Below are 18,690 nucleotides of genomic sequence, written 5' to 3' on the forward strand. Positions count from 1 at the left end.
GACTTAATGTATTTTAAGAATAACTGAATATTTTTAAGATAAATATCTCAAAGTCCATTTTAATGCACACACCACCATTAAATATACAGAATATTTTATATGGTTAAGTGAGATTCTTTGTTTGTGTGTAACAGAAGAGGAACTTCTCACTTTGAAACTGTTTATGAAAAAAGGAGAGCAAAAAGCTTACTGTATATGCTCACATTACAGTCTGATGGCCAAATATTGTATACATAAATACTCCTATGGCCAAAGAGAGCATAAAGATTGTCCAACTGGTCATGTATTTGAGCAGACATATTTTTCAGCAGTAGAGTGAGCACAATCTCATCTGCTATATTTTGTTACATGTTAAAAATCTTTATTAAACACACAATGAGAGTGCAAGAGTCTTTTGCAAATTTCCAAAATATATATGTATTAAAATGATCCTTCTGAGTTATATTCCAAAATGTGATGCAAATGTTTTAAGGGAATTTTTAGTATTGTGAGAAACAGCATTTTGGAAACTCCCCATACCCTGCTCAGCCCTGTCTGTACACACACTTAAACACACACACACACAGAACTCTCTCAAGCTTTTGAGCCTCTGCATATTTTATAACCACTTTTGTACAGAAAATTCTGGCTCTGAATCAAATGTCAAATCATGTGAATATTTTTGCCCCGATGTCACATTTTTTATGAGCAGGAAAGTGCAGAGACATTGCTGTGCCATCTCCTGAAGGTGACTTTCCTCCCCACCATGTCTTGATAAGAAGGCCTACATTTTCACATTACCTCCATTCTCCCTTCCTGCCAAACACTGCCATTTGTCAGGCAAGTTTTTCTTGACAGCTTGGCGCAGGCAGCTCCGATCGAACTAAAGCAAGTTTACCATTATATCACAGGCTTGCGCCTCAAAGGGTACGACTTTGTGGTTCACCAGGCCTTGTCGATATGCAGAACTCCATACTTGAGTCTTACCAAAGGCATTCTTCTTCTTTTGATTTCCCCAGATGTACTCCTAACCATGAGTGCCGTTTAATGAGGTTTTCACACATTTATTTAGACTCTTTTGTATGTAGCTCTGAGGCGTACCATGAAATACCAACTAGAGGGCCTTAATGGCAAACCTTCTCAATGTTTGCAATGTGTTGCAAGACTCAATGTTGATTGTGTAAAAAAGCATGAAGAGGCAGGAGTATTAATCCTAGTTTGAAAATGCCAGACTGTCAGAATCAAGAACTTGGAAACATGCTGATTGGGAAAGGACATCCCATTTCTGTGGTTTCATTCATGTTGAAGTGGGTGTTTACCTAAAAGTATTACAAATGAAATATTATGCATTTCAAATGGAAGGTCAAAAAATATAGTTTCTGCTTCTCTAGGCTTTTGGTTTGGCTGTTTTCTACCTTCAGAATGTCGTTTTCTCTGAGCAAAGCCTTTTGAATGTTCCTCTTGGCAATGATAAAACTGAGCTTTGCTCTTTTTTGGCCCCTGCCACCCCTTATCCTAATCATTTCTAACCCCTGTGCTCCCGTAAAAAACATGAGCTCTTTTCAGGTTTAACAAATGTCCTCTAGAATGATAGCTATGCGTCGGCAGTCCTTCTGTGGGAACCAGGGAGAACACATTCCCTTGAATCAGATATTCCATGCATCTTTAATTTCTAACACGGCTTGGCCTCCCTCTGGACAAATCAGTCTTACTGCTGCAAGGCCTGATTGAAAGGTTGTCTTTAGTAAATAGACGGGTCTTTATGTGACAGACAACAGGCAGGCGGAGGGAGAAAGGGCAAGCTGATGGCTAAATGAGGGGATGGATTAGGGGAGTGGATGGGGAGAGAGCTGTCATTAGCTCGCAAACAGCACTTTCAAGCACAGGAAATTGCCTTGCCACCAGACATGGCCCCATTGCGTTATCTTCGTGTGGTCTACGCCAAAGCTCGGGAAGGAGGTGGGGGGGTGGGTGGGCTGGCGGATTGGAAATCGTCTGTTTCTGCAGTCGGGAGTCCTGCGCACAATTAATCATTTGCTTCTCAATGGCCAGAGAGAGGAGGTAGGGTGACAAAAAAGCTTAGATTCAATCTGTCCTCATTTGCGCCATAATGGCCTCATCAATGGCAAGGGAAGCGTGTCTGTATTTGGTGTAGTACCTGTTTAGTTTGCCTCTCCTTTCCTCCCATCCTCACTCTGCATCCTCCTGGTGCTCTCGGCGGAGGTTTATACAGCATTAAGCTTCTCTCCACTGGGTGAAAACCTATTTTTTTCTCTCTTAAATGCCAAGCGCTAGTGTTGTTCTTTTTTTTCTTTCTTTCTAATAAGCCTACACTTTGACGCAAACCACATGGACGGATTATGTGTGGCAGATCATGTTATTTCTCTGTTTATCCTCACTGGGTTTATTTGAATTAGCGGAATAGCATCTGATTGCGGCTTTGCGCTGTAGCTGAACTCTTCTCGCTAAGCAAAACAAAGGCAAATATTTCCATCCCGCTTGCCTGAATTCCATCACACTGCAACAAGTGGAGGAGTCTGAGCATTCATAATTAAATCAAGCCCCATCTGGAGGCACTTTGCTAATTTATTTTGACTCAAGGGCTTGACGCAGGGCTGCCCTGTAAACTTATGGTTGCTCAGTCGGGCGCTTGCATCGCAAACTCATCACTGTGCTTCAAGAGTTTAAATACTTTCCCATAGAACCATGGCAACATCTACAATTGTCCTCACATCAGAAAGACAGCAAGGAAACAGTGGTAGAACACATCAGTGTTGGGGAGTAACTAACTAAAAGTAGCAATGCTACTGATGCTAACTATATTTTTTCAGTTAAATGACAGTAATTCGGCTATTTTCACATCACTATAGCATTTCCAGTAACAAGCTACTTTTTCCCAACGAGAAACACTGCAGCATCACAAAACTCGACATTTTTGTCACGTTGTTTTGCTCATACAGCGATACAGCTGAGCGAGGCAATAATCAAATGTGTTCACCTAAAATGCCCTCTCTTATAGTGGTAGATTTCAGAAGTCTCGGAGAGTTCCAAGTGAACGATAAACGATTCACATTTTCATATTTATGTAGAATTGGAAATAGGAATGCCAGCTGTAATGTATATGCCTATTGTTTTGTATGCTGAATGGATGCACACATGGGACTAGGGATGTGCACGGTTACTGTTTTTAGCATTCGGTTAACCGCAAGGTTTCATTAACGGTTTATAATTTTTTCGTCAGGAGTTAGGACGTGGTAATAAAGAAAATAAAATGCACAGTGAGATATGAGCCTGGATAACACAATACATATGATAAAATCTCACATTAAAGTCAAACAAAAACAATCAAACTGTCTGTAATTTTTTTTTTTTTAAATGGCATTGAACTTGTCTTACTATTGTACGTAAAAATGCACACTAAAGCAAAAGGGGGAAAAAACTGTCTTGGTGAAAAACATAGTACCATAGTAATAGTCCTCTATGCAACCTGAACTTCTTCAGAATGCAGCACAAAGAATGAAACACAAGATGCTTTCGAGATGCTTTGATAAAAACAAAAGTTATTTTTAATTTTACTTTGTGTCAGGGGTGTATTTTGCTGAGTAATATTCAAAACCATCAATTACAACCCCCTATTATATAAACCATGATCAATGGAAATGCGGCTAAATGCTTCAACCTGCAACTATCCCAATGTTCAAGGCAAATCAACACCCTTGCTTGCTGAGTAAAAATTCAGCGATCCTGTACGATCGCTGAAAGAAAAAACTGTTTGGTTCAACGCAACAGTTAAAGATGTACATCCAGCGCGTGTTGACCGTATATAGAAAAACAACACAGACGCACACTAATGCGTGATTGAACAGCCCCTTACTCGACCTATTTACCTTGGGTAAAAACTGACCCAAAACTAGCCAGAAAACCAGGCGGTTAGTCGGAACTTGTCAAGTTCGAGTTGGGTTAAAGATGTCTATTACATGTGTAAAATAACTGAATAGTGATTTTGGTATTCGAATAGGGCCGCGTCGAAAGGTCAACTGAATGGAAACTATCTGTGCGCATTCCTACATGGGACGCCCCTGCACATCCATGTACGCAATTACATGAATGTTATTAGCATTATTAGTATTTTCTTCCAAAGTGATTTAGTATAAAGTTCAGACCTCAAAAGCACTGCTCTTCCTTGACCTGTCATCTCAAATAACAGTGTCTGTGCCCCCCAAATTCTCACTTGTGTTAGTGTATGACACTTAACCATTTCTCTCCTCCCCCCTGCATCCACCAAAACATCTTATTTCAAAATGCCCTGGCTCTAAAAACGCAGCCATCTTTTTAGAGTGAAGAATCCAGACCCTATCCAAGTTCCCCTAATGAGGGCATTACGAAAGCCCAAGAGCACTCAAGACCCCACTTTCGAGATTTTTGTGACTGTGGGAAAGCTTTCTTGACATGGTCTGGAAAAGAAAAAGGAACTGAAAGAAAACGTGTCCCTTTGCGATCTGAAGGCTAAGCATTATAAGCAATTAAGATCTGTGCAATTCTATTGACTCCTGCATCAATAAAGCTTTAAATAAAATCATAAAGTTACACAGTCAAGCTTTACAGCATTGGAGTTGTCAGGATCCAGCAATTCAGTTTTAGCCTGGATGCTCTTTTCTCAGGAGATGCCATGGTTGCGGTCCTCCCCCTGCACTGGTTGAATTACATATTATTGCCTGCAATGAAGACAAAAGAATTAAAATGACACAAGGTGATCTTCAGTTATCAAATGGCTTTAACCAGGGCTGGTCATGCTGTGCTGTTATTTATTGAGATCCAATGTCGCAGCAGTGGGCGGCCCTCTGCAGTGTAGGGGCCTGGATAAATGGGAAAATTTTCAGTCTTGGGCTAACGTTACGTGAGATGGTATCTCTCTGGTGGGCTCATGTTAAAGACCCTTGGTCCAATGTTTTACTTTCCCTCCAATAGCAAGGCATAAAGGGATAGTTCACCCAAAAATGAAAGGTCTGTCATCAATTTCTCCCCCTTATGTTATTCTAAACCTGTATGATTTGTTTTTTCCCCATGGAACAAAAAAGGAGATCTATTCTGTTTTCCCATACATTGAAAGTGAATTGTGACTACACTGTTCCACTAAAGAAAAAAAGTCAAGTTTGAAACAATATTAGAGTGAGTAAATGATGACAGACATTTAATTTGTGGGTGAACTACCTCTACCATAGAACAGCCCGTATTAACAGGTGTGGTCTGTCCACCTGACACTGAAGGTCATCGCTCTCAGCAGGGAACACGTCAGTTTAAAGCCGACTTAACATGACTGCAGCGTGCAAGCCAGTTCCAGCTTGTTCAAATTACGATTGCATGAATGAATCTATATGAGTTATTTTTACTCAGGGCTTCTAATCCTGGAAACCGGATGTCTAAAATATGAATGAGCAGCAGCACACTACCATGGCAAACACAAGCTGTTCAGTGCATTGTGTGCATCCATCCTCTTTCCTTTTAACAAAATATTTCACCCCAAAATGGATGATCATGTTGTTTGAACACATGTGAATTGTTTTTTTTTCTTCCATAGAACACAAACAGAGATTTTCAGCTGAATGTTTCTGTTATGTTCCAAGGAAGAAACATAACAAAATGTCACGTAGGTTTGGAATAAGAATTTGCATGTTTGGGTGAACTATCGCTTTAACTGTCAGGCTGTACACATGTCTTCCTTACTTCTTTTCCTGTTTCTCAGTCTGGTGATCATTTTCGTTCTGTTCTTTGACTACATCATCACAAATCTTAACTTTGGAGGATGCTCCCACAGGAGAGCATGGGATTACAGATAGGAATGAGTCCTTCCTGGCCAGATTACATTTCACAATGGTGATGGTTTGGTATTACAGACTTTTACAAGGGCGTTCCTCGCTTTAGGCTTGCCTAGAGCTTCATCTAGCCTATTTGCATCTCCATAGTGCATAGAACAGCAAGGAAACCTCTGGGCCACAGTGGCCTTGACAAGAGGATCACTTTCTAGTGCGGATTTGGTCAACGGCTCACAAGGATGATTCCTTCACCCTGTGTGTAATTTTCTGTGTGTGTAGAATAACAATAATTTTCCATTCCATTTAGTGCGTTTTCTTCTTTCCCGCACTCATAATAAAGTGTTCCACCAGAGATATATGCCAAAATCAATATTCAGATATTATTAAAGTTCCACAAGAATGTTATATTTTAGAGGGATTAGTTTTTCACTGATTTGTGCAATTTTATTGCACCCTTCAAGAAATGGACTTTGGCTGGGGAAGTTTCCATTGTTGGAATTATGAATTTGATCACACACATGGTCAACTGTGTGGTCATAACTGTTTTCCTCGTTTGTTTTCCTGAATGTTTAGATTTAATTAGTTGGCTATAATTGATAAGAGACCCATATTTGGCAGAATAGCATGTCAGCAAGGACTGCGATCAGCACAAATGTTTCCACAATTTTTGGTTAAACGTGGATGCACTGTAAAACTGAAAGAGCCTTTAGGAGGAATTATTCCAAAACAGTCATTAAAACTTTCATTAGGAGGAACACCCCGAACCTAAGCTGTAAGCTGAGCTGGCATAGTCTGCAAGCTGAGCTGGCATAGTCTGCAAGATTCAGCAGTTTCTCCTCACCAGGCAGGAACCATCAAAGTCCTAAATAGAGAAATTCCAGAACCGCTTTATTTTTCCAGGAGGTGGAGATGTGTACATGTGTGATACAGGGTGGGATGGATTGATTGCAAGATTAGGCCAGCTAAGTGGCGCTAATCAGAAGCAGTGGCCAGTTTGACAGGAAACAGAGAGGTTTGCTGTCCATAATTGCAAATGTGCACATCATTGATGATATCATATTTTAAAACCTATTACACACTTCTTTAACACAAACCACTCATTTCTTCTGGGGTTATTCGAAAATAAATGTATTTTAAAGTGATAGTTCACCCATAAATGAAATTTTTGTCATAATTTATTCACTGTCATGTTGTTCCAAACATTCCATCCAACTTTATGCCTTCCATAGAACAAAATTATATTATTATATTGTAAATTATGTTATATATTATATTATAAAATTGTGTGTTAGTCTCAGTGACCGTTCACTTTAATTGCATCTTTTTTTCATACATTGAACGTGAACGGCTAACATTCTGCCTTTGGAGAACAGAATTTTTATTTTGGGGTGAACTATCCCTTTATCAAGGTAAATTATGTTTTTAATATATATATATATTTATTTATATTTATCTCTTTTTTCCCTAGCACTCTCAACAACAACAACATCACCCTTATCCCTCTGTCAAGCTTCAACCACATGCCCAAGCTGCGGACACTGTGAGTACTAAGAACCTTCTTGTCCACTGCATAATATTACAGTACTACATCATACTGGATAAGGGGACCGTCATAAGAGGTTTGCCAACTAGTTTTTCCAGAGAGGTTAGACATTTACACATCCATATTCAGTGACATTAACACTAAACCTTATGTCTTATTGTGGGGATTTCGTGCTTTATGGTAGCCCCTTTCCAGGCTCCATGTTGACGGCATGTCAGTTTTCAAAGTGGTGGTCTGTTTGCGAAGCATACATTGTCTTGACTGAAGCCAGTGAGATGGCTCTATTACTGCGCTCCTTTTGCAATGTCGGACCAAAACCACAATTGATACAAATAATTGCACAGCCCCCAAACTTTGCCTGAATCTCTCCAATCTGTGGCTGACCTATGGTATTAACACAAACTAAGAGATGCTTTTGTTATTATTTGAGTGTGGTCATTCTTCTCAGAACTTTTGGTCTAGCAGAGGCATAAATAAAGAAATATGTCAGCAGTAAAGACTAGGTATGCTTGATTTTATGGTCTGAATTGTGAAAGGCCAAAAACAGCTTAAATCTTTGTCTGAAACACAAGGGTTTGGGGTTATTGTGACCCTGGTGCAGATGTTTGAAGCTTCCTCCTCCAATCGGTCAGCTATCTTTCCATCTATTGCTCCTTTTTATTGTCATGGCTGCCGAGCGTTCTCCCTGGAGTCATCTGTAGCACAAGCTCCACAGCAAAGCAGTTTGGCCTCCCTCCCATCAGTCAGCCCATCAGACAGTCCAGCCCCCTCATGCAGGATTGAATTTGCTGATGCGCGGATGGGGGGGCGCGTTGCTCCCTGGGCAGTATTGAATTATCCACAGTGAGGGTCTCGTTGCTACCCACTTCCTTTGGATTGAATTTTCTGTCTGTAATATCTTTGATATATCTGTATTGAATTTGTTGCAACTTATTAAATCAAATGTTTAGAGATGTCGGTAATCCATTTAGTGTAGGAGGATGGTGGTTGGCTCCGGGTTTCTGATGAAATTGTCCATTTTAACTCACCTTTCCTATCCCCTCCCCCCTTTATCCTGGCTTGCTATCTTTGTGCATTCAATTAGATCAAATGATATCACCCCATGGTGCTTGCTATTCAATAACTCAGATAAATGAAAAGCACAAGAGGACTCCCACAGCTAGACAAGTAGTCATTTTCTGTGCATCGTGGTCAATAGGTAGTATATGCGGAGCTGCCCCATTGTGCCCATCCACACCTGAGACAGCCGAGACTCTTTTCCGCATGTCATCCATCTATGTAATCCCACTCAGCTGTAATTAATCCGCAAAGACAGGGGGCCAGATACTGGATCTGTAATGGGAAAAGCTCAATTAAGACTGCCACCCCATGCTGCAGTTGTCAATGTGTGTTTTTTATCGCCCTAACAAGATTTGGACTGTCATTTCATTTATAGACCTCAGTGACTGCGTAGCTGTGCCTTTTGATTTGCTTACACCACTCTTTCTTTGAGCGGTGTCTCTTCTACCCTTCATGTAATGACCCTTGAGAGATTTATATTATGATGTGAAAGGTGTTATTGAGAATTGTGCCATATTACTGAAGACCTTGATGAAATGAGGCTTTAATCTTGGGGTAATTGTGAGTGGTTTACGGTGGTCTCGGAGGTGGCGATACTACAGTTATCTGTACAATAGAGTGACCCTGTCACACACATATTGTCAATTTGATTCAGATGTGTTGTTCACAGTCTACTAAAGCTTTATAGAGATTCTCCGTATGAATATTAGCATGATCTCAGCAGCTATTTTCTTCACCCTTTGCATTTAAATGGTACATCACAGATGGAATATGGCATCAGTGAAATATTTGTATTGTGTTTTTTTCTACAGAAAGTTCTATTTACATTTCTCAGCAATCACCCACTCCAACATGACCAGTACATATACAAACCGCCTCTGACCTTTATCAGAGACCATCTCACTATCTGTCCCTGCTTATTCTCTCTCTCCTCTCTCTCCTCCAGTCGTCTGCACTCCAACAACCTGCACTGCGACTGCCACCTGTCCTGGCTCTCTGATTGGCTGCGGCAGAGGAGGGGGCTGGCGCCTTTCACACAGTGCATGGCCCCCGCCCATATGAGAGGGCTCAATGTCCCTGATGTTCAGAAGAGAGATTTTGTCTGCACAGGTATGGAACAGAATTGCCATTCTATGCCATTCTGTTTCACTGTATTGCTATCTCATTTTCTCCAATGCTCTTTCTTCTCCTTTTTCTTGATTGCTGCTTCTATAGCACTTTTGTTTCTGTGTCTGTTTCTATGAATGAAAAAAAATGGGAGAATGAGAAGTAGAATGAGGCCTGTTTTAGTACTATTGGAATGTTTTGGCATCGTGACATTATTTTCATGACAATAAAGCATATTTTCCCCAAATTATTACTTGAATGGGAGAATATCAGATTTTCATTACTGCAATACAGTAATGAAAATCCACCTGTCTGGATGCAATTTGCCTCATTCATAAAACACAAGCAAAACGAGTTTGTGTAAATTGTTCATGAAGCCAATCTTACTTAAAAAGATATATAAAAAATAGCAATTAATCATGCCCCTGGACCGTGATAAGGGATAAGGGAGCTCACTGGACCACCTTAATGTTTTTACGATTCTCAGTCAGCATGGGGCAGTAAGCGCAACTTCAGCTGTACAGGTAACAAACCACAATATCTCGTGAGAGCCACATGTGACATTCACAGTGTTTAGTGTGTTTATTTGGAGTCGACCAGAAATCATACATCTTCCCCTAAACGTACCTCTAACCTTAACACTACCACTAAATCTAACTCTAAACCTAACCTTTGTTACAGCGAATTAGACTCTCACAAGACACAGTCTTCAAAGATAATTGCATGCATTTATTGTGGCAATAATGTGGCTGGGTAAGTATAATAATAAATCAACACTGTTTATATACTTTTGCCATTCGTAAATGAAGCTGGCATCTTTCAACTGTAATTGCGATATTATTGCTTGTGAACTGAAATCAATAGTAGACAATACACACTCACTTTACATATAACAAACACACCCCCAAAGCGACAGCTCTCGAGTATTGTGAATGCCATTGAGTCGATTTGTTCCGAACCAGTGGGCATGTACTGTTAGCATCAGCAGACAGCGATCTTGCATTCATACACAGCTGGACAGAGCTCAACTATGAATGTAGGGGTATAGACAGTTTAATGATTTTGATTTTATTGGGATTAATTCAATTAATTTGTTAGCATATCATGTAATTAATTCGATAAACATTTTAATCGATTGACAATTGATTAATATATTATATTGTATATATTAAAATATGAATAATATAAAGTTAACTATGAAGTACATATAAATGTGCATAATTGTCATGACAATAATGTTACATTGCAACAAATATTAATAGTCTTTTAAAAAGGTTTTATTTTCATTATGCAAAACGTAATTTAGTCTTTTGATTTTGGCGTGAAATATAACCTGTACTTTTCTTAACAGTTTTTGTGAGACTTATCCATCTACCGTTCTTCTATATTCTCAGATGTACTAATAATTAATGTGCCAATATTGGCTGTTTAATACAAGTAAACACTGAGGCATTTTCCCTGTATTGTTTTATAAACACATTGCAACCTGTTTCTTAATGGACCTTTAAGTTTCATTGGTGAAAATGTCACATTCAGCTCTTGTTAATTAAGGCCCCTCTGCCTCCCCCTCTGATTAATCAACTGATGAATATACTGCAACACAAATACTAAACATGTTGCAACAGAAAGCATTTCTTAATTAAGCTCCAAAGGAAGACAATAAAACAACAAGAAGTCTGTTCTTGCTGATTAAGTACTTATTAAAATCTATTTTCACCAGTCAAGCTGTTATTAGGACTTGAGTTTATTTTCATAGTCCTGATTTAATACAATATTTATATATATATATTCAGTTCTGAATTGACTAAAAAATTATGTCAAATCGATTTTAATGTTATCCACATTCTTTATTGGTTTTCTTCCCTGCAAAAAAAACTGGTTTGCTGGTTTTAGCTGTTTTAAGCTGACTACCTGTCCCATCCTGGCCAAGCTGACAATTCCCCAAACCACTGTAAAACCAAGTAATAACAGCAACTACAGGGGGACCAGCTAACACCAGCAAACCAGCTTAAGCTATTTTATCCAGCAAGGTTGTCAATGTACCTCCTTTTTTAAGGTCCTGCTCAGACGGAGCCCAGGTCATGCGCCCCTCAGGCATCCATCTGTCCCGCCGCTTGCACCTGCAACAACAACATTGTAGACTGCAGAAGAAAAGGCCTGACTGAGATTCCTGCCAATCTGCCTGAAGGAATTGTGGAAATGTATGGATTTCACTCCTCAAAATCACTACCTCAACCCCCCCTCTCTCTTCTGCTCTTTATTTGTGTAAAATCTGCTTATCTGATAGGTACATACTGCTGGTTTCCTTTGTGCAGTGATCTGCCTTTTTCTCCTGTCATGTAACAAAGGCCATTAGCTGTGCAGTGAAGCAGCCTCATTAGCGACCGCGTTAGCGCTGTGCCGGTGTTACAGATAGATCTAACTTAGTGCCGCTAGTCTACTCATCTGTCTGCAGGGTTTAGGCAATTAGACAGCAAGTCAAAGGATGAGAATGAGTCAGATCTAAAAATCCAGGACAGCAATGTGTCCTAAGATCAGTCAGATACAGATTCAAGCTTGCTCAACTTATATCTTCTATGATTTGATATGAAATGCGTATACTGACAATGCTACATAGCCTCATAGGAATTCATCACTCTAGCGAAATGAGCATTTTAACCACATTTAAAAGGATTCCATAAGGCCTTGGTTAACTGGCTTTTTATTTGGTTTAATTATTTTAAGTTAAAGTCTCAGCTTGCGCTACGGAACATCTTTTCCCAGATAACCGAAAAATGCTTCATGTGATAAAATCGAAATGATCAAAAATATTATTTAATATGTCTAAATCAACCTGACTAAATAGGTTACACAAACAAAAGTTTTTTTTAAGGGTCCGTTCAGGCAGAAAATGCTCCTTGATGTAACAATTGCAGAGTTGAACTTTTTATAGTGTGTAACCTTTTATTTACTTGTGGAGTACATTTTTACATTATATAAACATGTTAAATTTGAGTATTGAGAGTAAAAATAAAACATAATAATATAATTCATACTGTAGGCATTTAAAGGGTAACTAAACACCTGCTCAGAGTCTGACTCCACCCACTAGAAATATTTGAAAATGCTGGAAAAGTGGGCAGACCCCGGCGGGGATAGAGGGAACGAACCGAGTGAGCGGGGGGGGCACCTGAGACTTGTAGTGACGGATTAATTGACAGCTGCTGTCAGACTCTATGTTATTATTATTCCTCACACGGTCGCAAGACGACATGTACATGAATCTGGCGTGGTGAGCTGGAACCTGCTTACGTCAGCTGTCACCGCTACGTCACGAGTACCGCAACAGCCAATAGGAAAATTCAACTGCAGTAGCCACCGTTCAACCTGAAGAGGGCAGCACTCAGACGTTTTTACACCATATATTGTAGAATTAAAACACTTTATACACAAATGTCAAAAAAATTACTTGAATCAATGACCAGTACTAATAAAGCCCCATGCTTACAGATCATTAACTAAAAAAAGTTGGTTTAGGGTTTAGTTACCCTTTAAACATTTTGACCATATAGTTGTTCAAGCTAGTTCCGTATTCTGGGTCCTTAGGAAACATTATATACAATACTTTACAGTATCCTCTGAAACTAGGTTTAAAACATCCACTGAGACAGGTTTAAGTGGTGCATGGAAAAATAGAGCTAGAATGACATTTCATTGTGAGATTGGGCAGAGACATTGTGTTTAATGATCATATAGCAGAGAAAAAAACTCCCTTGCATACTGTTACAAAGAAAACTCTTGAGTTTGTGTATGTTCTTTGTATGAATTGACTGATTCAAAGTTCTCTTGGTTTGGAGAGCGTCCATATCGTCTTGGCAAGGGTATTTGGTATCCAGAGTGATTCCAAGATCCTTGTTTGCGCTAAAGGACAGGTAGTAATTGCCCTGATATGTGCTGTTCCTCGCCATTGTTGTTTTTTCAATAGTGTATGACCTTTGCATAATAAATGGATATGCAGGCTAGGACACATTAGCCCTACCGAGTACATGGCCAAAAACAAATTGGGCTAATGAAATGATGTATAGCCTGGAGCATGCTGTAGGATTGTGCTTATTTCTTAGGCAAAGTGCGGTCTGATCCCAGACCCAAAACACAAATTGAACACTCATTGTATAGACAAGTCATAAACTATTGGACTGTCAGAGTATGCACACAGCCTGGCCGTATCTCAGACAGGAACATTCACTTTATGGGTGCAGGTCTACTCTTAGCACAAAGATGAGTATTTTTGGATGTTAGAATGGATATACACATAAACAGACATCTAAATGTCAGCAGCCATATCACCCTGCAGCTCTTGCCAGGGTTGAGCCTGGCCTGTACATGGATGGGAGACCTCCTGGGGAAAACTAAGGTTGCTGCTGGAAGAGGTGTTAGGGAAGCCAGCAGTATAATGATAGCGACACAATACTGTAAAAAGGCACCGTCCTTTGGGTGAGACGTTAAACCGAGGTCCTGACCCTCTGTGGTGATTAAAAGTCCCAGGGCAGTTCTTGTAAAGAGTTCAGGTGTACCCCCGTGTCCTGGCCATATTACCCCCATTGGCCCTTATCAATCATGGCCTCCTTATAATCCCCATCCCTGAATTGGCTACATCACTGTACTCTCCTCTCCATCAATAGCTGGTTTGTGGTGAGCTTACTGGTGCACTATGGCTGCCGTCGCATCATCCAGGTGATGATTGAGGATTGACTCCCCCTATACTATGTAAAGAGCATTGAGTGCCTAGAAAAGCACTACAAAAATATAAGGCTTTATTATTCAAATGTTTTTCTAATCTAAGATATGAATTTGCAAGCTGACCTGTGTTGTGAATGGTATAAATCTCAAATGCTCCATGAGCATTTGCAAAACACCTAGAGTAAAATGAATTCTGCACTCTGCTATATTTGTTTTGAAATGCTATGTACATGAAAATGTAATGTACAATTACTAGTGTAATGGAAAAGTCAGCATTGTGTAACAAACATATCCGTCTATTCCTCTGCAGTCGTTTGGAGCAGAACATGATCAAGAGTATACCAGCAGGAGCATTCTCCACCTACAAGAAACTGAAAAGAATGTAAGCATGAATTTCTGTACACAACAACACAAGCTGATGCTTTTACCATTTTAGATTTTAAAAGACGCATTTTTAACAGCTAAGGTCTTTTTTGACAGATATACAAACATACTTTCCCACCGCAGTCTATAATACCAGATGTCTTTTGTACTTTTTCACTTTTCACCTTGTTTGTAAACTCTAAACTAGCTGCAACTGGTGTCCTGTCAAATAAGTTGCAGAAAATCACTGTTTTTTAGGTATGAATTCAGACTTTATTAAGAACTTCTCAGCTTTTTTGGTGGCACCTCTGCCTTAACATGAGTAGCACAGGATTTTGAGTCATATAAAAAGGCATTTATGTACCTTAAAGGCAAAACCAAAAACGTGAAATAAAGTAAAAGTTCACCCGAAAATGAAAATTCATTCATTATTTACTCTATTTACTTGTTCTAAACCAATGTTACTTACTTTTTCGGTACACAAATGGAGAAATTTTGAAAAAAGTTTCTACTCAGTGATGTCATATAATGACGGTGGATGGTGACCACCACTTCAAGCTTTAAAAGGATGCAAAAGTATAATTCAGAAGTCTAATGAATTATACAATGTGACTCATGCCTTGTTCTGAAGACATACGAAAAGGTTTGGTGAAAAAACAAGCCAAAATCGAATTGATTATTTAGTGAGTTAATCTTGACCGACTGTTGCTCTCGTTGCACGTTCATGAGAGTGCACGAGAGCAGCAGTAATGCTGCCTTCGCTTGCGAGATGGGCCGTTCAAGTGAGACTCACTTGTTTAGTACAATCAGACCACCACAGAGATATTTACTCCATAAAAACATCACAGCTGCACACAAACCAGAGAACTGAACTTACAAAACACATCTGAAGTGTTTGAAGGAGATGCATTTCTGTGACCAGCCTTATTTGTATGATCAGGATTACTCAAAGAAATCAAACTGAGAGAGATGGAGGAGGCTGATGTAGCCACACTCACATCGTGTCTCACACCGAGACTTATGTTTTTTATGTTTATGTAGAGTTCCCTTTACAAAAGACTTCACTTTGATGTTGCGCTGTGTGGAGCGGAGGGGGGGCGCGGCCGATCAGAATATCGCGCGCCCGGTCCCCAATCGGCCTGATGAGGCGCACGAGGGATAAAGGCGGCCGGTGACGATGGTTCGAGAGAGAGAGAATTATGGGCATGTCCGTCGTGTGTGTTTGTTTATGTGTTTTGGTTTAAGTTTTCATTAAATTATCATTTATATTGACAAGCCGGTTCTCGCCTCCTCCTTGCCCATCCTTGAGCTATTTTACACGCTGCTAAGCGCTACGGGGGAACAGCTTTCGCTGTGAGCAGAGCTGAAATAATGTGTGGAACACGTCAATGAACATTGACCAGAATTTATAGCCTCGGTTGATGTAATCATTAGATGCACCTGAGGCCAGGCTATAAATGGATACGTCACCAGGTGTCGTCAGTAACTCTTTTTTCAGAGCGATTCTGTTTCTGTGTGTTTCACACACCCTGTCAAAACTTTCTTTCCTCTGTTAGGAGATAGAATCAGTTAGGCAGTGTGCAGTGAATGTTGTTCTATTTTTCTCTTCTGTTTAGAAAATATTATATATATATTTAAAAAAAAGAGAGAATGACTGAAAGCAAACGGTGCGTGTTCCTCTCTTCTCGGTCTATAGCTGAAGACGGCATACATCAGTTTTTGCTGTTTGTTTGGGGGTAAGAGCACGCTGCTCTCGCGTTACAGCAGGGCGGGTGCGAGCACTGCGATTTGCTTTAACAGGCAGAGTGCGTCGTGCTCGCCTCGCTTGCTTCCGGAGTCAGCACTCACGTAAAAGATCGTTCGTGGGGCTGCGTGCATGGATTTGGCTGAGGAGCAAGAGATGGGTTGATCCCTTCTCTCACTCTCTCCCCAAACCCAGCTGGTCCTTCACATGATCTCGAGCCGCTCCGAAGCTTCTTCGGATCATGAGGTGGATCGCAATTCTCTTCCGCCTCCGAAGCTTCCGTCCGCGATAAAAAAATATACGGAGGAATTGCTCGATGTTGTTACTCGTGCGGTTGCCAGATTGGACTGGCCACGTAAAAAGAGACCCCAAACGCTCCAAATTAGGGGATAGATTTTATCTTCCAGTCTAAGAAAGGGAACGCCTCATGGGTCCCTTCCTTTCTTTGATAACCTCCATGAAGAGCTTTTCTCTCATGGAGAACCCCTAAAAAAAAATAAAAAAATATATATATATATATATATATTTTCTTCCCGTGTTCACATACCCTCGACGCCATTATATTCGACTATCGTGGGTGCTGAGGCACGGGGTATTCAGTGATGCCGCCGGTCGAAGAGACGCTTGAGGGCTATCTCGCCGGGCTCGGCATCGCCACTTAAGAAGCCCTCTCTCCCTCAAAGCCTTGTAAGACAACCTCCACTTTAGTGGGAAGGGCTTATCAAGCAGCAGGTCAGGCTGGTGCTGCTCTGCACACTATGCTGTTTTTCAGGCGTACCAGGCTGACCTCCTGGACAACCTGAGTGTGGGTTCTGCGCTTGACAAGCAAGCCTCAGACCCACCTCGGTCCTGACTGAAGGGAGGCTCAAAAGCAAAGCGTGGCTAGTCGTGCTCCTCCTCCCAGGGATTGGGGACAGTCTCGCGCCTCGCCAGCCCCCGAAGCAAGACCTCAGGACTATAAATTCTAGTAAGAGAAAACCCTGACGGTCTTGCGCCTAGATTAGGGGTAGCTCCCTCGGACGGGCGCGTGCTTCACTTCACCCCTCCCGGTACCCCCTCGAAGCCCCTCCATTCCCGCCACCTCTTGGTGTTTCGGGTTGCAGAGGCTTCGTCAAAATCGGGTGTTTTCGCTGTTCCTGCATTTTATTCAGGACGCTAAACACCCGACAACCCTCAACAGGAAGTGTTAAAATATAATACCCATCTCAGAGATCCTGGCAGCGTGGAAACTTCTGCCGGATATATTCTTTTCTGTGGGTCTTATAAGGGCGTCAGGATTTAATTCTCTCACGCTTTCCGTGTTTCAACGGCGTGTTCTCACTACCAGAACCGGATTTCTTTTTGTAAAAACAAAAAAAACTCAATCTCCTGGTTAAAGGGGCCATGGTATGTGTTCCCCTTCCAGAGAGAGAGTTAGGTTATTACACTAAATACTTCCCGCTTCCCATGGAGGGTGAGGGGTGGCGCCTGGCTTAGATCTTAAAGCTTGAACTACCCGTGGGTGTTCAAGTCCAAGATGATGCCTGTCAAGACGGTCGTGTCTCAAGCCCTACAACTCGCTTTGGCTGGTCACCATCGATCTTATGACGCACTTCTATACTTCATTTAGAAGTTCTGCCACAACATGGAAAGTTCCTGAGGTTCACTTCGGGGCTAAGTCTTCCAGGGTCAGGTTCTTTCACTCAGCCTAGCCCTTTTACCCGCGACATTCACAATGCATGATGTAGCTGGCTCCTTGCGACTCCGGGCATCTGCATTCTGAATTACGTAGACGACTGGCTGATCCTAGCGCAGTTCCAGGAACTGGCAGTTCAGCACAGGGACATCGCCTTAGCTCATCTGTTTCTCTGGGGTTGAGGCTCAACGCCAAGAAAAGCGTCCTCTCTCCCACTCAGAACACTGTCTATCGGGCATCATATGGAGTTCAATCTCAATGCGGGCACAACTGTCTCCCGCTAGGATTGAGTCCATTCAGATCACCCTGAGCAAAGTCAGGCTAGGTCAAGGTTGCACTGTTATCAGTACCAACGATTTCCAGGTCTCAGGGCTTAACGCGCCCACGGTGATCCCTCTGGACCTTCTGCTCATGAGACCGCTTTTGTTGTGGCCAAAAGCCAGGGATTTCTTCCAAGGGCCAAAACCCCTGGGCTAAATAGGGTTACGCTACTCAGGCTTCGCTCCCTTCCTATGTGGTTCAGACCTCGGTTTTCTGCCTTGGGTCCCACTCTAGGTGCGCCTTGTTGTCGCAGACTGCTAATGACAGACGCCTCCCTGATGAGCGGGTAGCGGCCTTAAGTGGTCGCCCAGCTTAAGGGGATAGGAGGGTCATCAGCCTCGGTTGTCACAGTCTCTGTCTCGGGTTG

General features: G+C 41.3%; 2 protein-coding genes across 2 annotated transcripts in view; one reads left to right on the forward strand and one right to left on the reverse strand.

Moving 5' to 3' along the window:
- LOC127660139 (slit homolog 3 protein-like) overlaps positions 1 to 18,690 on the forward strand; it is a 214,405-nt gene that overhangs the window by 125,545 nt on the left and 70,170 nt on the right. Inside the window, exons 7-10 of the mRNA XM_052150230.1 lie at positions 7,261 to 7,332; positions 9,341 to 9,504; positions 11,558 to 11,702; positions 14,531 to 14,602. Of these exons, the coding sequence (XP_052006190.1) occupies positions 7,261 to 7,332; positions 9,341 to 9,504; positions 11,558 to 11,702; positions 14,531 to 14,602 (453 nt within the window). The remainder of the gene's footprint in view (positions 1 to 7,260; positions 7,333 to 9,340; positions 9,505 to 11,557; positions 11,703 to 14,530; positions 14,603 to 18,690) is intronic.
- Positions 12,692 to 18,690, reverse strand: part of LOC127660143 (stanniocalcin-2-like) — a 264,689-nt gene continuing 258,690 nt past the window's right edge. Inside the window, exon 2 of the transcript XR_007972610.1 lies at positions 12,692 to 12,784. The gene's annotated coding sequence lies outside the window, so the exon portion shown is untranslated. The remainder of the gene's footprint in view (positions 12,785 to 18,690) is intronic.

Source organism: Xyrauchen texanus, chromosome 19, assembly GCF_025860055.1.
Source record: "Xyrauchen texanus isolate HMW12.3.18 chromosome 19, RBS_HiC_50CHRs, whole genome shotgun sequence".
Taxonomy (NCBI): domain Eukaryota; kingdom Metazoa; phylum Chordata; class Actinopteri; order Cypriniformes; family Catostomidae; genus Xyrauchen; species Xyrauchen texanus.